The sequence below is a fragment of the Syngnathus floridae genome, chromosome 1 (genome assembly GCF_059516105.1).
Source record: "Syngnathus floridae isolate MCC-2025c chromosome 1, RoL_Sflo_1.0, whole genome shotgun sequence".
In the NCBI taxonomy this organism is placed as follows: Eukaryota; Metazoa; Chordata; class Actinopteri; order Syngnathiformes; family Syngnathidae; genus Syngnathus; species Syngnathus floridae.
The window spans coordinates 7405549-7423688 of record NC_142413.1 but is presented as its reverse complement, the minus strand read 5'-3'; the positions used below and the strand labels follow the sequence as shown (position 1 = coordinate 7423688).

General features: G+C 41.7%; 1 protein-coding gene across 9 annotated transcripts in view; it reads left to right on the top strand.

Moving 5' to 3' along the window:
• dlg3 (discs, large homolog 3 (Drosophila)) overlaps positions 1-18140 on the top strand; it is a 47413-nt gene that overhangs the window by 4477 nt on the left and 24796 nt on the right. For 4 of the 9 annotated variants that reach the window (XM_088393461.1, XM_088393424.1, XM_088393472.1 and 1 more), the window contains exons 2-8: positions 11352-11405; positions 12226-12276; positions 12449-12573; positions 12773-12942; positions 13935-14071; positions 14321-14466; positions 16389-16550. In XM_088393461.1, the coding sequence (XP_088249587.1) occupies positions 11352-11405; positions 12226-12276; positions 12449-12573; positions 12773-12942; positions 13935-14071; positions 14321-14466; positions 16389-16550 (845 nt within the window). The remainder of the gene's footprint in view (positions 1-11351; positions 11406-12225; positions 12277-12448; positions 12574-12772; positions 12943-13934; positions 14072-14320; positions 14467-16388; positions 16551-18140) is intronic. The other 5 variants (XM_088393490.1, XM_088393442.1, XM_088393480.1 and 2 more) reach the window with 3 other exon arrangements.

Below are 18140 nucleotides of genomic sequence, written 5' to 3'. Positions count from 1 at the left end.
TGCACGTGGCATGGTTTTCGATTAATTCACAGGCACAGTGGGCGTTCCGTGTTGAACGCTCCCATAGGTGATTACCACGTGAAAGCCTGAAGGCCTCGATCAGAAATGCGTGCGAGAGCGCGTGCTCATCTTTCACAGTCACATTAAGTTGTCGGTGTCACTGGCGCGTACTTCCTTCCGTCTGATGAGATTTTGTCCGCACTGATGCGATTTGCCCTTCCTTGTAACCACCACCTTTGAGTATAAACAAGCTTGTCATGTTTAGGTGTTTGCGTTTTGCTGCTGATCCTAGCAAGTTTTTATTTATTTAGTTTTTTCAATTATTTCCATCTTCCACGTAGTATGATGGTACAGCTTATAAGCAAGATGCATGTTTGGTAAAGTCAGCCTTGGTGGAGTTGCGCAGTTTAGTCTTGTCATTTTTTCTTTTTTTTGTTTTTTTTGTTTTTTTTAAACACTGTCCTGATTTGCATTGTTTGAAGATTGAACCTCTTGCTGGGATTTTGTGGTTCCTAGTGGTTGGTGATTGATTCAGCCTCTTTTGTGATGACGGGCTGCATTAGTAATCTTTTGGATATCCTATCGATTATTTCATCGATTAATCAGGGAATCGCCCTCCCTCGCCGTTGATATTCTGTAGCCGGAAGTGTGCAACAAACATCCCTGCAGAAACACACAGCATTGGTTCTGCAAAAAGTATTTGAAAGAAAAATGACAACTTTAGTTTTGAGCCCTTCATTTTGGTTTCAGCCAATTTTTGTGGTTGACACAATAGACTCAGTCAATTTATTTTAATACATTGTCCTACCTGTAAATACATTTGATTCGGGTTGAATCGACTTGTAGAAATATTTTACAGCAACATTAACTCAGAAGACATTTTTATTACTTAGCATTTCACCTGTTGATGTTGAGCTATGCACCTCAAATCCTAGCAAGATGCCATTCGAAGGATTTGCAAACTAAAACCGTTGTATCCAAGAGATGGAAACTTCTTTTTTGTAAATTATACAGTATAATTGACACCTCACACAAAAAGAGAAGGAAATACTTTGTCAACATCCTCAATTTTCCCTTAAACATCACTCTAACTAAAATCTGCTATCCTAATGCTAACATGCTATAGAATGCAAAACGTAATCGATGGCCGAACAGAAATTAGCATGGATGATAGCATGGACGTTAGCATAGATGTTATGGGAATTCTAACCCTTCTAATGACAGACTCGCTTTGCACTTTGAGAACTATTACTCTTGAGGGCTAATGTAAAATCGAGAAAATCAGGGTATGGTGGAGACTTCCATTTGAAGAAATCTGCTATTTCCATTTCTTCTCTACGGCCGCAAATGATATGATGACATGCACCACAGTGGACGTGCAAATGCACATGCCCACACGCTGGTGCCCACACACGGTTGCCCGACAGAGACCTTTAGCTAGCCTAAAACTAAAGTGTCCCAGACCCACGAGAATAAAGAGAAGCGAGCCTGTGATCAAGAGGAAAAAAAAACAAACAACAACGAGTCACACATACACTAGGTGGTTGGTGCCACCATTACATGACGTTTAACTCCCACGTTGCACCTCTGCAGTGCACCTCGGAGGTGACCGAAGTCCTATGACTACGCCACGACGTTCTGTTTGCTCATTTGCAAAAGTGGCCCAAGGACTCATACTAAAGTCCAAGTGCTGCCATGGCTGAAATTTTCCATTGCGATCCAAAAATACACACAAAAGAAAACATCTTAAATTGTCATTCATGTTATCTGTAGTATAGGCTACACAAAAAACTGATGAAGAACTAGTTTTGAAATCAAAGATTAGCAAAACCTGTTCACATTTTTAAAAAGATTAACGGGAATAAAATTGATAGCAGCATCTTTTTTTTTTTTTTTTTTTTTAGGGAAAGTTAATTTGCTATTTAATTAGACACGTAAAATCAGACTCGATGCACACTTTGTCTTTGCGGGCCAAATATAATTACACGGTGGGCCAGATTTGGCCCGCAGGCCAGAATTTGACTAGTGTGTGTGAGAGGTGGTCGTGAAAATGGACATCTTTGCCACAACATTGCACTGGAGCCGTTTTGCTCGTGCGTTGAAAGGTCTTACTGGTGAAAAAAAAAAAGGCACGTGAGTGCACGGAGAACTCAATCCGCTGGTAGCATATAAAAATAAATGCTTTGTGTGATCCTATGGTGGTCCTCCTCCTTGCCAGACAACACAAGGGAGGGCACTGTTACTTGTTAATCGCCTACTTGTTTTATGTGGTTCATTGGATTGATTTTTTTATTTTTTTATTTTGCCGAATGCAGTAGCGACTAGCCCAGTAAAATGACGCCACGGCGGGCTCCCAAATCAGCGATGGAGGGCCGCAGGAATATGAGCTGCACTCAAGGGACCTTGGGTGGAATTGTGGGGCAGAGTTAAATGTAATGTGGCTATTAATTAAAAGAAAGAGTTGTGTATTGGGCAATAGATGCAGATTCATGCTTGAGTCTTGAATCTGGCTTAAAAGTCGTTTTGTGTTGCAGTGAGCCAAAGGCGAGCATCCTCTGCAAGGTAACGTCCCCCACACAATCGATACGAGTGGAGAGCTCCTGAAGCTTTCTGACTCCTCTTCATTTTTGTGGGGGTGTGTGGCTAGCTGCTCAGGCTGTTATTACTTTCATCCGGCCATTTTATCAGCTCGTACGTATGTCGGTCAGGGCAGAACATTGAGAAGAAACATCGCAGCTTCGGGTTCATTCCAAACAAGCTTGGTTTTTTTTTGTTTTTTTTTTCTTGACGAAGCTCAATCTTTCAATTGTAATACATCTTGGAGTTTCTACTGTGTGGAACAAGAAGTGGACCATATCTTATTTATTACCACACACGTCTGGGGTGTACCTTCTGAACAGTTATTCAAATTCGATTGCCTTCACAGTGGAATGGAATTCATGCATGAGCAAATGAGCCTTTAGCTGTTTAACATCCTTAAAAATGTAAATGGAAGGGATCTAATGTTTAATCCTGTCACATGCACCTTTGACGAGACAAATGATGATGAAAGAGCTTTTTGGGCCCCGTCACATAAATGAGCTAACTCCATCCATCTGTCTGTCCGTCCATCCTATCAATCATGTAGTCAGAAAATTATCATTACATATCCATCCATCCATCCATCCATCCATCTATCCGTCCATCTGTGCGTGCATCCATCCATCCAACTATCCGTCCATCCGTGCGTGCATCGATCGATCCATCCATCCATCGATCGATCCATCGATCGATCCATCGATCGATCCATCGATCGATCCATCGATCCATCCATCCATCCATCCATCCATCCATCCATCCATCCATCCATCCATCCATCCATCCATCCATCCATCCATCCATCCATCCATCCATCCATCCATCCATCCATCCATCCATCCATCCATCCATCCATCCATCCATCCATCCATCCATCCATCCATTAATCCATCCATCCATCCATCCATCCATCCATCCATCCATCCATCCATCCATCCATCCATCCATCCATCCATCCATCCATCCATCCACTGTCTCCAAAAAAAACAAAGACTGACTATGGCTATTCCTGAACAAGCGGGGACGGCTTGGGAATGTCTAAACTTATGTTGGCAGTTTTCCCCACTGCATTTTTCATGTCTTGCTGCAAGTGTAAAGTACATGACACACATTTCAACATTTGTCGTGAACTCATGCATACATCTTTAATTCAATGGTGCATGCGCACGGTGCCATTATGCTTCAAGGACATTGGCTTGGATGAGACCAACATTGACTTATTTTGGGGTAAAAATGTGTCGGTTGAGTGGAGGTTCGATTTTGTGTGTGCGTATGTGTGAGTGTCAGAAGAGCCTAGGACAATTTGGCGTTGCAGTTTTAAGTGCCATCTCTGTCTAATGCATTATCCAAGCAGCCCTTCAGCCATTTGGTCTGGCCTCTCGTGTGTGCGTGTGTGTCATCTCCCCCATCCTCCGTCCCCCTCCTACATTTTTTATGCTCGGTCTGGATTCGGAGAGAAATCGGCGACCGCAGCAACACGCTGCGTCTCAGCGTTCTCACTACGCATGTCGGGAGGGTTTTTACACAGACGTACTACTTGTCCATCAGTACGTATTTTTACCTTTTGTTTTACTTGAATAATTTATCATTTGTCCATCATTAAGAAATAGTCGATGATCACAGTCTTCCAAAACAGCAACATTATAAGACAGGGTGATCCATTCATTTCAGACAATAATTCAAACCCATAAAAAAAAAAAAACAGGCTTGCTAAGTAAAATCCGTGACGTAAACGACAAATCCCGATATAGCAGGGCTGTCGTGGGTCAAAAAAATCTGTGGGGGAAAACAAAAAAAAAAAACCTCCTCATTCTGTTGTTTGGGTTGGACAATAGAAGCAATCCCAGTTTAATAGCATGCATGATTACACCTCATGATGGTCTCTCTCTGTCTGAACATAGCTTCTGCGGGGTCTTTTCATCCGCTCAATTCTGTACGTACATGTACATACCGGTGAGCAGCGTTAATATTCTGAGCCTCTGACGTAGGCTGCAGTGACGTCACAGGCTGTCTGTCAGAGATTTTGGATGAATGCGAGCTTGACAATTTGGACGGATAATTTGTCCGCGACATGTCCAGCTCACTGGGCCAGAAGCACATAGTTGCATTGATATTTATATTTGTTGCGGTGAAATAGGTGGCCAGGGATCGAGTTTTAAGCTTCAACAAGCATGGCAAAAATCAAGTAAGCAAAATTTGCACATAAGCCGCATTGTACATGATACATTGTGATTGCAATCACATATATCTTTTTTTAATGGTCCATTCTCTTCATTTCCTCACTTCATTGTTGCTTAGTCAATGTTTGCTATCAGTTAGTCGAACTGGCAATTTAACCTAATTTTGCATTCCTTCTGAATTGAGATTCCGTACTTCCGTACTTGTTTATCTTTTGAGTTGCGGTCCTTCTCCGGACATGAAACTGAACGCAACAAGGCCGTTCAGGTTGTCTTAGCGAGGACTAGATTTTGAACATGAACTAACAGAGTCGCTTTAATACCGACTTTCTTATCTAAGACGTGTCATGTAGTTCAAGACACATCAGTCAAGTCCATCACCATAACTACCAAGTCCAGTTGACTTTTTTATTTTTACTTGAAGCTAGACTTATAAATCTAACTCTGGAGTACATTTCAGAGGTTGCACTCTTTTGCTTTCACTTAGACTATCTCGAGTGGCACAATCGGTTGATCTTTATCCAGAGTCCTTTTTTGTACTTCTGCTCGACAGGGCGGGAAGGAAAGCATGAATAAAATGGAGGCACGAGGAAGAGAAATGGATGAGCTAAGTAATTACCCGTGGGTTTGCGAGAGGTGTTGTCAGGGTCTCTCCATGTGGTCAAATGTGCTGGCAGATACATATGTACATGCCGAACAAGACGATGAAGCACAGTCGTGGGACTTTTGGATATCAAGAGCTTCATTGTCACCGCTCTGTTAGCTGAGCGCCCGCAGATCCCGATCAGCCCGCTTATAAAACCCAATATGCGCTGTTGCGGATTAATATTCGCCATTAAAATGTCCAATTATGTAATCAGCCAAATCCAAGCTGTGCATGCGCTCAGCGGAATCTCTTCTCATCAGCCTGATCAAAAGGACTGACTGTGAAGAACGACTCGGTCTGATTTGCCAGAAACGTTGATGATATTTTGACTTTCATTTCTTTTTTCAAAATGGTAGACATATAGTGCAAGTCAGTGCTTCTTGAGTCAAGGCACATTTTTCAGTGCAAAAATCTCAAGGCCAGCTACCCCATATATATTGTAGTAAATCAATTTACTCACAAATATAGTACTAGGTGTGAAATCTGCATTTCTTTGTGAACTCTTAGTGTAGCTTTCATTCCTCCGTGTGAAAATCAGCAGGTGGCGACACAATTTAATTGTACTTGTTACTTGTTTTAGCTGTCCTGAAACATCACTGACATACGTAGTAGATAGAGCAAAGACATTAAAATAATCCAATTCAAACTTACCAAGTGAAATTGGATCATATCCTTCAAGCCAATGGTTGGCCATTTTTTTCAATTTTACTGCTCCCTCATACCTTCTTTGCCACTTTTTTCGTGCTCTTCATTTCATTGCATCGGATGCAGCTCAGTGCCGCATTTGCGAAAATGAAATCTAAAAATGCAGGCAAGTCTTGTTCAAGTTCAGGCTTGTGTTTCATTCATCAAGTCCGGAAACCGACGACTCAAGTCATGTGACTCGAGTCGAGCGCTGCGAGGGAGGCGACCCTGCTTCGCTGACCTCCCATGTTGGCGAGGGCGGAATGGTGTGATGTCACCGATGTCTCGCCGCGTTGATGTGCTAAATCTTATTCTGTGACTCACTGTCCTGGCTGCGGATGTGCTGATCAAGAGCATTGTATGGGTGCAAATTTTGGATTTGTTCAAATACAAGGATGACACATGTCTCCTTACACAACTAGTATGACCCCTGTGCTTCACAATTCTTTGATTTGTGTTTTAGTGTTCCACTAAAAAAACTCGCCTTCCAAAGACAAAAAATAGTCGTTTGCCGTTATCTTACAGCATCGAGACAAAATGAAACCTTTTTGGATTGCGTCAATTGATACAACTTTTGCACAAGTAACACATTTGCCAACATTTTGCTAATAAAGAAATCTGGGTCTTTTTAGTAGCGATTATTCTGTTGTACAGTATCAACGGCTATGGGTGTCAATTGTACCTTGCGCCATCTAGTGAAAGAGATTTTAATAGTTTTTCTTGCCTCTCTATGTAACTAGCACAGGCACATAAACAAAGAAAAAAATAATAACTTTTACTCAACATTTGGACTATTTTTTTTTCACAACACCCAGAGACCTACATTGCAGAGAAAAAAAAGGCAGATTCTCGACTTTCCCTTTTCTCTTTCCCTTGAAGGTGACATTTGCCATCCAGTAAGCCACAGCGTGCGTTTGCAACGCCGCATGAAGATGAGGGCGGCTTGCCAACAGCTGTGACGGACTATTAATTAATTACGCTCTTGTCGATGTGTGTTGTGTTGGGGAAGACGAGGTGGGGCCTTGTGGGGTTGTGCGTGTGTGTGTGTGGGGAGGGGGGGGGTCAATGAGGGGGCGACAGTCACAGTCACGATGCTCAATCACAGCCATCCTATCGGAGAACTTTGGAGCTTTAATGGAGCAGTTTTACGGTCGTCGTAATTAATTTCAGCGCGGCTGCTTATTGGAATAAATAAATAGCTGATTTGCGCACGTGTTGCGGCGGCAGAGACGGAAAGGAAGCCGGTGACCTTTATGGTTAAGAGATTCTCAGCGTATCATCTCATTAGTGCGCCTTTTGTTCTTGACAACCGACGCACCCATCCTTTCGCAAGGCCTTCGCCGCCGCATCCCCCTGAGCCGCACGACCCCTCCACGCCGCGCCGTGAATGAGATGTCGGCCGCATGGTAATTAAGTCGCTATTGATTGGACTGCAGCGTGGCATGCGGCGGGCCAATGACAGCCAAGTGAGCAAGCAACGCTGACTATAGACGCTCATATATCAGTGTTTCCTAAGCTTTATCGAGCCAAGGTGCATATTCTATTTTACTGTAGGAAAAAGTCTCATGGCACACCATCATAAAAAAAAGAAAGAGGAAGAGAAGGTACCCTACTACTAACCTTGAGTAATCATTTTTTCCCCGCGGAGCCGAGAGATTATACAGTATATATGTCTGTGAGTACGGTTGTATGCTCCGTTTGAGTTTAAAGTAGCGCTTACTTTAAGGTTAATAATTATTGTAGCATCTTAGCTAATGTCCCGTAGCCCGTCTATTGCCTTTCACAATACACGCTGCATTGTGCTAGGGACTTTTGTTATTATGTGGTTTAGTTGAACATTTAGTTGTTTAAATATTTGGTTTTCATTTCATTTTGGTTTACAGTATGTGTTGCTCCTCCGTGTGTGTTATAAAGTCGCAATTGTTTTAAGGTTTACCGTTACTGTGTTACATGTTAGTTTTGGATTAGCGGTTGTTATTGTATGGTTTAGTTTAGGATTTGGTCGCATAAAGGAAGTCGACCCAAAAGTGCGCTTTACAGTGTGATATGTTATATGTTCCCCTACTAGTCTAAGCACAGCGTTCTGATTGATATTGACTTTTGTGGAAGATGAGTTAAGCAGCAAAATCCACTCGTTTTTATCCATCTCAGGGGGCAACCATTTCGTCACTTGCCGTCGACTGAAAATGACATCACAGTTGCCAGGTCTCATGTCACATCTAATCACAGCTCAGCTTCAGAAAACTGGTGAGCCGTGATTGGTTGTGACTAAGACCTGGCAACTTTGGTGTCGTTAATATTTGTGACCCTGTGATCAGAAATGACTCTTTTGAGATTTAGGGCTGTCTAAATACTGTACATTTGACTTACTGAGAAACTGATGGGGGGCGGGGGGTGTCAGAAAAAGTCACTGAAGTGTTGAAATGTCAATATATGATATATACGTAGAATGATATAGTTTGGGTTCGTGTGTGAAATGCTTACATAGTTTAGTAATGAGGACTAATGAAAAGTTTGGCGTGAATGCGCGCCGAAAGAGTGGAACAATTTCAAGTTGGATGTTTTTGAATAAATTATTTTATTCATTTGAGGAATACGTAATATGAATATGGAATGTGTACATTTATTAACATTCATGCATAGATTTGGGAATGTTGTCAAGTAAATTTTTTAAAGAAATAAAAACAATACAGCAATATTAGAAATATAAAAAATGGTTCCGAGAATGTCCTGAAAGCGCAGTTGAAATTGTAGATGGTCTGAATCAGTTCACAAATATGGAAGAATAATTCATTTTAATGGGAATTTCATGACATGAGATGTGGAATTCTGGGAAGATTTCTATTGAACGAGCTTGTCGAGCAGGGCATTGAAAAGTGACAGAATGCTGAAAAATAATGACTGTTTGTATATGAATGAAGATTTTGTCAAATAAAGCTTTTGAGTTGAAGCATCTACGTGAAGAGGAAACGCAGGAAGGCAAAAAAAAAAAAAGGGCCGCGAGCAGCGAGGTGCAGCAGGGGGATGCTGCAAAGTAGGCCTGCTGGCCAATGCTGTGTTCAGGCAGTGGTTGCCATGGCAACCCATTGATTATTTAACAATTGGGATGAAGCCTGTGCCCTGCATTCACTTCTGTGGGTGGCGTCACCGTCTCCAGAGTGAACCACACATTTGCCACGTATACACTAGGTTAACGCTATGTAAAGTTGACTCTTTCTATTATTTATGCATCGTTGTGTATTTCTGTGTTCTTATGAGGCTTGCATGTGGACTACCATTGGATTTTTATATTATGTTTATTGCACATGTAATTTTTTTTTAACCATTTAACACCCCTGCAATGAGTTACCCGCTTAGCTCCTTTGCATGTTACCATGATTTGCTCTTTACCTTTTCTTTTCCGTTCACATTTTAGTTGCAGTCAGTGTTAGAGGATTAAGGTTACAATTTACTTGGCAATAATCTAGAAAAAATAGATTGATTTCTGATGTAGGCTTTTAGATCAATGCCTCCAGCGTGTGTGCAGCCTGGCGCATGTGCAACCTGGATTGGCATCAATCTGTGAAATGCCGCTGACTTGACCTCTGTAATCCTTAGCCTACTTCCCATCAAAGGATTATCCAGATGCCGTAAATTGCTATTTGGTCCTCGATGGCCTTACTGGAGCACAGACAGCCAAAAATGTGTTCTAAGATTTGGTACTTCTCTAGTCACATGCTTTCAAATTGAGCGTATTCTTCTTCCTCAGGGCGGCCGACAGATAAATGTGGATGACCATTCTAAGAACTGGGGGAGGGAGGGGGGGGGGCGCTAATCCGGTCTAATCCTAGGTACTTGATTTGTTTGCTCAATGTTAAACAAACGCATGTTGAGATTATTTGTGCTGAGATTATCTTGCGTTTTTTTGTGTCAGACGGCTGTTTTATTTTACTGATATCTTGACTTGGTGTCTGGATTTACTGATTCCCACGTTATTTCTTGACTATAAATCCCATGATGCACTTGGTGCCACTTTTTTTGGTTCATTTTGTTTTGTTTTGAGACAACAAACATGCAATTTGTGTTTCAACTCACCTTGTTGCAATTCTCTTGAAATTCAGATATTTTTCATATTTACTTTTATAATCTTTAATACTCCCAAAGAGTATTTGTTTCTAGTATTGTGAAGGTTGCTCAATTCTAATTCCATTTTGACATCAGATGTTATGTGGGGGGTTCACATGTATCCAGAGGAGTAAGACTCTCCCCTGAGCTCTTCTTTGTATAGCATACAAGTGTGTTGACCTTCAGCCATAAATATGACCTCTTTCATCTTTAACACTGGATGCGGTTATTTTCTATACGCCAAACACACACACTGGTCAAAGATTTATTAAATGTCACTCCAGACTTTTGACTGCTACTCAGAGCACAGTTGAAAATAGAGACTACATGCGTGTACATTTATTTGCTTTTAATACAATGTTCAGTATGATGTTGTTATTTTTAGTTATTCTATTATGAAAAATTATATAATCATCATATATCGCATCACATCGTATTATATCATATTATGATTGAGCTGAAAGTAAGCTTGTTGAAAAATCATCATCATTGTCATCATCATTTTCACTCCATAATGCTGATTTATTTGGAATCACATGGAATCAGAATTTGAAAACATGTTAAATGTACAGTAAAATGTTCAGGGGGACACCCTGAACCAGTTGCCGGCCAATCGCAGGGCACACAGAGACGAACAACCATCCGCACTCGCACTCACACCTACGGGCAATTTGGAGCGCTTAATCGGCCTACCATGCATGTTTTTGGGATGTGGGAGGAAACAGGAGTACCTGGAGAAATCCCACACAGGCACGGGGAGAACACACAGGGAGGGTCGGCGCCAGAATCGAACCCACAATCTCTGAATGTAATTAGTCACAATAAATTAACAGATTGAGTCACGTTCGCATTTTTTTACTTTGCTAAAATGTCTTTCGAATAAATCAAATTTATAAGTCAAAACTATTTAAATCAATGAAACAAATCTCTTTTTTTCTTTATTTGTTCATCGTAATCGAATAAAATGCACAAATGTTTGCCCCATATTTAAGTGTGTGTGTGTGTGCGCTTTCTTTTGTGTTTGTTGGCGGTCTCCGGGCCCCTGTGGTCATTTTCAGCCTTTCGCACCTTCCCGCACCTTCTCATGTGTGTGCGTGCGCATGGCGTCCGGTGTGCAGCCGCCGTCATCTGCTGAGATAATGTGTATCTCTTCATATTCACAGGCCAACCCTCCCCCCATCATTGTCAACGCAGACTCACTTGATGCAGCCTCTTATGTAAGTATCTCCTCCCTCCCTCCCTCCCTCTCTCTCTCTCTCTCTCTCTCTCTCTCTCTCTCTCTCTCTCTCTCTCTCTCTCTCTCGCTCTCTCTCTCCCCCCTCACACATAGTCCATTTCCACGTTTGTGTGTGTGTGTGTGTGAATGTGTGTGCGTAGACGTTTGCCATGTCAACATCCACATCCATTATACATTTGACCTTTAACCCAGCCTTTTGTTTTTGCCAGGGCTCCCCATTACAGATTTAGTGTCACGGCCGAGACGAGGAATAAAGTCAAAATCCAATTTTATTTGACCATAAACTGTTCAAAATGTGAGAATTTTTGCTGAAGCGTTTTGGTGTGCAGTGCTGCTTTGAGATACGAGTGACTCAACTTTCGAGTTTGGGTGATTTTGTTTTGCTTAAAGTCTGAGCAATACAAGAAGTAACAAGACAAAAAAAAACAGACAAGCAATACATGAAACCAAGAGAATTGCACCATGTGGATTCAACAACCATAAAAGTCTACGAGCTTCAAGCTATCACAATGCAAAACTCCACAGCTAGGCTCACAAAACTAGCATCGGTTTTGTTGTCGTTAGGACTATTGAGGGCAGGGATATTTGAACAGCCAATACAACAAGACAATACAACTCTGGCAGGCATATATTCTTTATCCTCTTTGTCCTGTGATAAAACTGTTGATTTTTTTTGTGCTGACTTACAAAAGAATTTCCCATGTTTTAATTAAACTGAAGATGAACATGTGTGTATGACGGGGGGGGCCTAAAACAAGCCAGCCTTGCTAAGTAGCTTTTTGTCTTTTCTTGTGTCACAGGTGAACGGCAGCGATGGCATGTACAAGTATGAGGAGATCATCCTGGAAAGGGTAAGTTAGTGCTATATGGCTACTTGGTTATGTGCTACATCAATGCAGCAGTCATTGAACGATGGAATTTTTGCAGCTACTATAAGCAGTTTAATGTGTTTTTGTTGAAAAGTGACGAGTTCTTCTAAAATGATGAGAATATTTGCAACATTAGTCTCCCATGTTTTTTCAGGGGAATTCGGGCCTGGGCTTCAGCATCGCTGGAGGCATCGATAATCCGCACATTCCTGACGATCCGGGGATCTTCATCACCAAGATTATTCCGGGAGGAGCGGCAGCCATGGACGGGAGACTCGGGTAACACTGATTTTTCTTCACGTCTGATCAGGAAATGACTACTTTTTTCCTTAAAGTTATCTTCTTCCATTGTCAAATTGCAACTTTTTTATTGTAACATTACTACTATTTTGTGTGATATCCAGTGCATCACTGAAATTGGCTGCAGCATTTGTAGCGATGACACAACAACGTAAGGCTTCCTCGTACACATCCGCAGGGTTAACGACTGCGTGCTCCGCGTGAACGACGTAGACGTGTCGGAGGTGGTCCACAGCCGGGCGGTGGAGGCCTTGAAGGAGGCGGGGCCGGTGGTGCGTCTGCTGGTGAGGCGAAGGCAGGCCCCACCCGAGACCATCCTCGAGGTCAACCTGCTCAAAGGGCCCAAAGGTAACGCACACACAACCACTTTAGCTGCGGGAATGCAAATGTCAAAAAGCTTCCTAAGGCTGAACATGTTTATATGATTTTATTATTTTCTCCTTCAGTTCTTTAAATATATCAAATATATCGAATATAATATATTTTTGTGCATCACATTGTATCTTTTGGCTTTACTGTGGCTACCCTTGGCCAAATAAAACTACGGTCCAACCAATATTAACTTCTATATTGTCTCATTGCTTATTTTTTCTTTATGAAATTTCTGATATAGATATATTCTTTTAATGATAATGTTGTCCAAATATTCCCATTGATTTTATTATTATTTATTATTCTTAATACAATTCTAACTTGTGTTTTTTGAAAATACTGATTGTCAATTTTTTTTCCTAGAAAAATTAGTACTAAATACTAGGTATTCTTTTTCATATCCTTTTACATGTTCACATTTTATCTTGTCCTTTTATTTTAATTTGCTTTTTGCACCAAACAGAGCAGTGCTCAAATTTTGACGGACTGTGTAGAACGACAAAAAGAGCAATTCTGATTCTAATTCTACAAGTTATGCTTGCAAACATTTTTTGTTTCTTTTAATATGACAACTTTATTCTTTTATAAACTCTAAATTATGTTCTCATAATATTTTCTTTGTTCTTGAAATAATACTATATTACAGCTCTCCCTCCTAATTCTGAAAGCTCAAACAAGAATCATGTCGTCAGAAAATTATTGTTACATATCCATCCATCCATCCATCCATCCGTCCATCCATCCATCCATCTGTCCATCCATCCATCCATCCATCCATCCATCCATCCATCCATCCATCCATCCATCCATCCATCCATCCATCCATCCATCCATCCATCCATCCATCCATCCATCCATCCATCCATCCATCCATCCATCCATCCATCCATCCATCCATCCATCCATCCATCCATCCATCCATCCATCCATCCATTCAATGATAAACAATTTTTACGTCAACATTCCAGGACTGGGATTCAGCATTGCCGGCGGAATCGGCAATCAGCACATCCCGGGTGACAACAGCATCTACATCACTAAGATCATCGAAGGGGGAGCCGCCCAAAAAGATGGACGGCTGCAGACGGGAGATCGCCTGCTTGCTGTAAGACCTTCCTCATGTGTCTTATATATTTCCCATATTTCCTCTCACCACGCACACACCAACACAGTCAAACTGTGGGCTTCTCTCACACAGTTGCAATATGCCCCGAATCGCACTTGGAGCCGTGAGCGCATTGGCTGGGGCGACACGGGAAAAGGCTTTTTACGAGTTTTTAGTTGCGAGTGATGCAAATTTAAAATACGTGTGTACCCCGACCTGAGGTTTCTTACGGCTTGTATTCTGTTCCAGGTGAACAACATCGTGCTTCAGGACGTGCGTCACGAAGAGGCGGTGGCCGCACTGAAAAACACGTCCGATATGGTTTACCTCAAGGTGGCCAAGCCGGGACCCGTGCACCTTAATGACATGTACGCCCCGCCCGACTATTCCAGCAGTACGTATTTACTTCGTCGTCTTCATTTATATATTAGGGATAGTCAGAAAAGTAATCAATTGTCACATCGTTGATTGTGTAGACTTGACTCATTATCAATTTATTATACTGATTATAAAATAAATAACATGTAATATTGAATAGCCGCTTGGAAACAGGAGTAATTATATTAATGGTGGTAATAGTATTAATATTATGTCTAATGGGGTTGTTATTAACTCCTCTTTCCACGCGTGTTTCAATTCATGTCTGGGGTGTACATTTCAATGGAAAAAAATCAAATAGAGACAGAAAGAGTTTTTCAACATACAAGCCATTTTTTTTGCTTTGACTAGCATGCAAAAATGAACCAAAAAGGTACTATATAAATTAAGAAACCAAACCACATAACTCTAAGTAGCTTAATGTAAAACCTCATAGACGAGCTAATGGCTAGCTTTGCGGTGTTTTAACCCTTCATGCAACAGATATTTAAAACATACGTGAACAGGGGTGAAACAGATATTATTGGGCTCAGTGGTTGAGTAATCCTCCCCCAACACGAAGGCTATAATGAACCCAGTTGCTCATGATGCTGCGTCATCAGTAGGTACATGAGCAAACCGTGATTAAGCGCTTTGAGTCGCTAAGGTAGTAGAAAAGAGCTGTACAAATGAAAGCCCCTTTCACCATATAACAATACTCACAGGCATATATTATTTATCCTCTGTGGAGAATCCTCTGCTGCCACTGCAGTTTACTAAGGAGCTGTCTTTGCCTCCATGTGTTTGTATTATACTGCAAAAACATGTCTGTGTGTTTAATTTCTGAAATTATATTTATATATGTCATTAATATGTTTATTTTATAAAGTAAAATATAATAGTGTTATTTATCTCGTTAAAAGAAAATAAAAAAAAACTAGGAATCATCAGCCTTAATGGAGGTTTGCATGTGTAATTTCGCTTCGTATAAGGATTTGTCATTTTACAATACTATCCGAATGGGACCTTCTGCCATCTAGTGGACGAGTCTTTTATTGTTATACCATAGAAGTATAGAAAAATGAACAAAATGACATTATTTGTCATAACGAAATAATATTTCTTGGAGCAATTCAATGAGATTGTATCAACACTATGTTAACCAAGTGGTGACAAAAAATAGCATCTCCAAATGTGTTACTACGTAAACAAAGACCCACTTCTCTACAAATACACTTTACATAAATCTCACATTACATAACACAATGGTGTGACACTTCTTAATAATATAATGCTGTCTTTTTATCTTGAGGAGTGATGAACTTGCATGAATTTCTTGCACTGGTTCATTGCTCTCTTGAACAAAAACGCCCAAGACACCCACATCGTGACTATTATACACACTACGCACGCACACACACGCGCAAACACACGCAGGCAATTCTTCCCACAGCAACAAGCTTAGTTCTCTGCCTCCTACTGAGTGTGGCCGGTTTCTCACATCCCACCTGCGCATGGGAGCCCACAATCTCAAGGCGAAATGTCTCCAAACTCTTCTTTGACAAGCCATTTACTAAGCACACTGGCTTTGTGACTGTATTTGTTTTTTGGGCCTTTTCCTCCATGTCACACATGCTCAGTTGATCAGGATTTAAAGTGGACTTAATCACAACTAAAGTGTAGTAAAGGATGAATAATAAATGCCTGTGACTATTGTTATATACTCTGTTGCTCCAGGGCATGTTCAAATAGTTGTTTAAAGCTTTACTACTACATCAATACTCGCTTTGTTTGCCCCTCTATTGCACAACATATAACTCTTTATATTTAGTTTTCCATTCTAACATGGAGTGAAACTAATTGAAAGCGTCAATTATTAAAAAAAAAAAAATGTCTTCCTCCTTTTGACTAACTTCCTGTGTCCCCTATGGTGTAATCATTCTTGCTTTCCCCCTACTGGCCTGGCCCTCCCTCCAGCCTTCCCCACCATGGTGGACAACCACGTGAGCCACAACTACATGGGTGCCATGGAGCCCAAGCCGCCCTACCCGCCGCCCCAGGTCACCCCGTCCAGGTACTCGCCTGTCCCCCGGCACATGCTCGGCGAGGAAGACTTCACCAGGTAAGTCGCTGACCATGGAAAGCACTTATTCTATTCTTGGCATCCAGCTTAAGGTCCATGTGCTAGGACGCTTTTTGTAATTTGCTAGGAAGACCATTCAGTGCACTGGTAGAATGACTTGGCGTGTTACTAGTCAGGCCAAACTACCAGTGGGCATGTTGCTGCTGCCAGTACGGTCCAAGAGGCTACCAGTGGGTGACTAGTGTCTACTAGTGGACAGTTTCACCTCACTAAACACATGCTGTTGTCCTACAAGGAGGCTAAAGGGGTCCTACAAGTGAGGACGAAGAGCACACTAGTACATCGACTGTGGCTGGATGACTCCCACCTTGCCTCCCTTTGCATTATTTAACCCCCACGGACGCGTAATTGCAACTGCAAAGATTTCAAGCACACAGCTTGCTTGGAGATCGAGGCAGAGGGTCTCTTTTTTTTTGGTTTCTTTTTGCTGTTGTGGAACAGATGTGTCACAACACATATTGTGAAAGCAGTTTCTCTGCCCTTACATACTGTTCCTTTTTCGTGCGAGTTGCATGTTTTGATTAATTTTGACTCAGGTAAAAACTATTTTCACCATAATCGTCTTTGTACTACATATAGTATCACTGATAAATGAATGGCTGTTCTTAATCCATGTTTGTGAGAAAGGTAAAGGTGCAGATCTCGCACCCGCGTCAAGGCACCTTTTGACCTTTTGTGTGACTTCCCTTCCTTAGGTTTAGTGTGTATAATCATTTTTACGCCGTTATACTGTTTCAAACATCCCACCATGACTCTTCCAAGACCAACAGGTCAAATGTGGTCAGAACACAGACACTTCTTGGGACTTTTTTAAGCTCCCACCGTCACATAAAAAGTCCACACATCTGTGTACAGGTCCAACATTATTCTCACCCGTATCGTAGATTCAACACACTGTTGAAAGTCAAAGCCAAGCCACATGAAGAAAGCGTACAAACATTTTGTGATAAAACAAAAGAATTGCATTGACATTCTTTTTTTGGTTTTATATATTTAGGGACACTTGAGGAAAAGCCGTCAAATTTCAGGGTGACTTTGAGGCCATTATTATTGCTGACAAATGTCAAAATGGGTCAAATTTGAGCTAAACAGTATGTAAGGGTTGCCAGTTTCAAGTCCTGCATGGGTTTTCTTTTCGGTCACTGTCGTCCAGTTCTTGTCACCGTGTGGTTGGCGTGAACACGAGACACACATGTTCAGTCACCTGGTGAAGCCCAGCAAATGTGGATTTGCATTTCTAAGATCAGTACGGGGAGTTGACGTTGAGTTAAAGCTGGACAGTGTGTGGTGCCTTTGACCTCCTAAACCCAAGACTTGAAAATAGTAGCATCATCATTGGGGAGTGTCCCGCGAGGTCTTGAATCATCTTGACCCACAGCTCTGGAGGGGGAGGCTCCCTGTGTGTACGTTTGTGTGTGCGTGTGCATGCAGGCGTCGGAGTATGTTACTGCGGTGGTCTTGTCCCGTGGCCCTGTAATGTCCTTTTGTGCCTGCCTGTCTACATTGTATGTCGCATCTTTTGTTGCCATGTGTCAGAGGTGGGGGCGGGGGTCTTGAGTCACATGACTT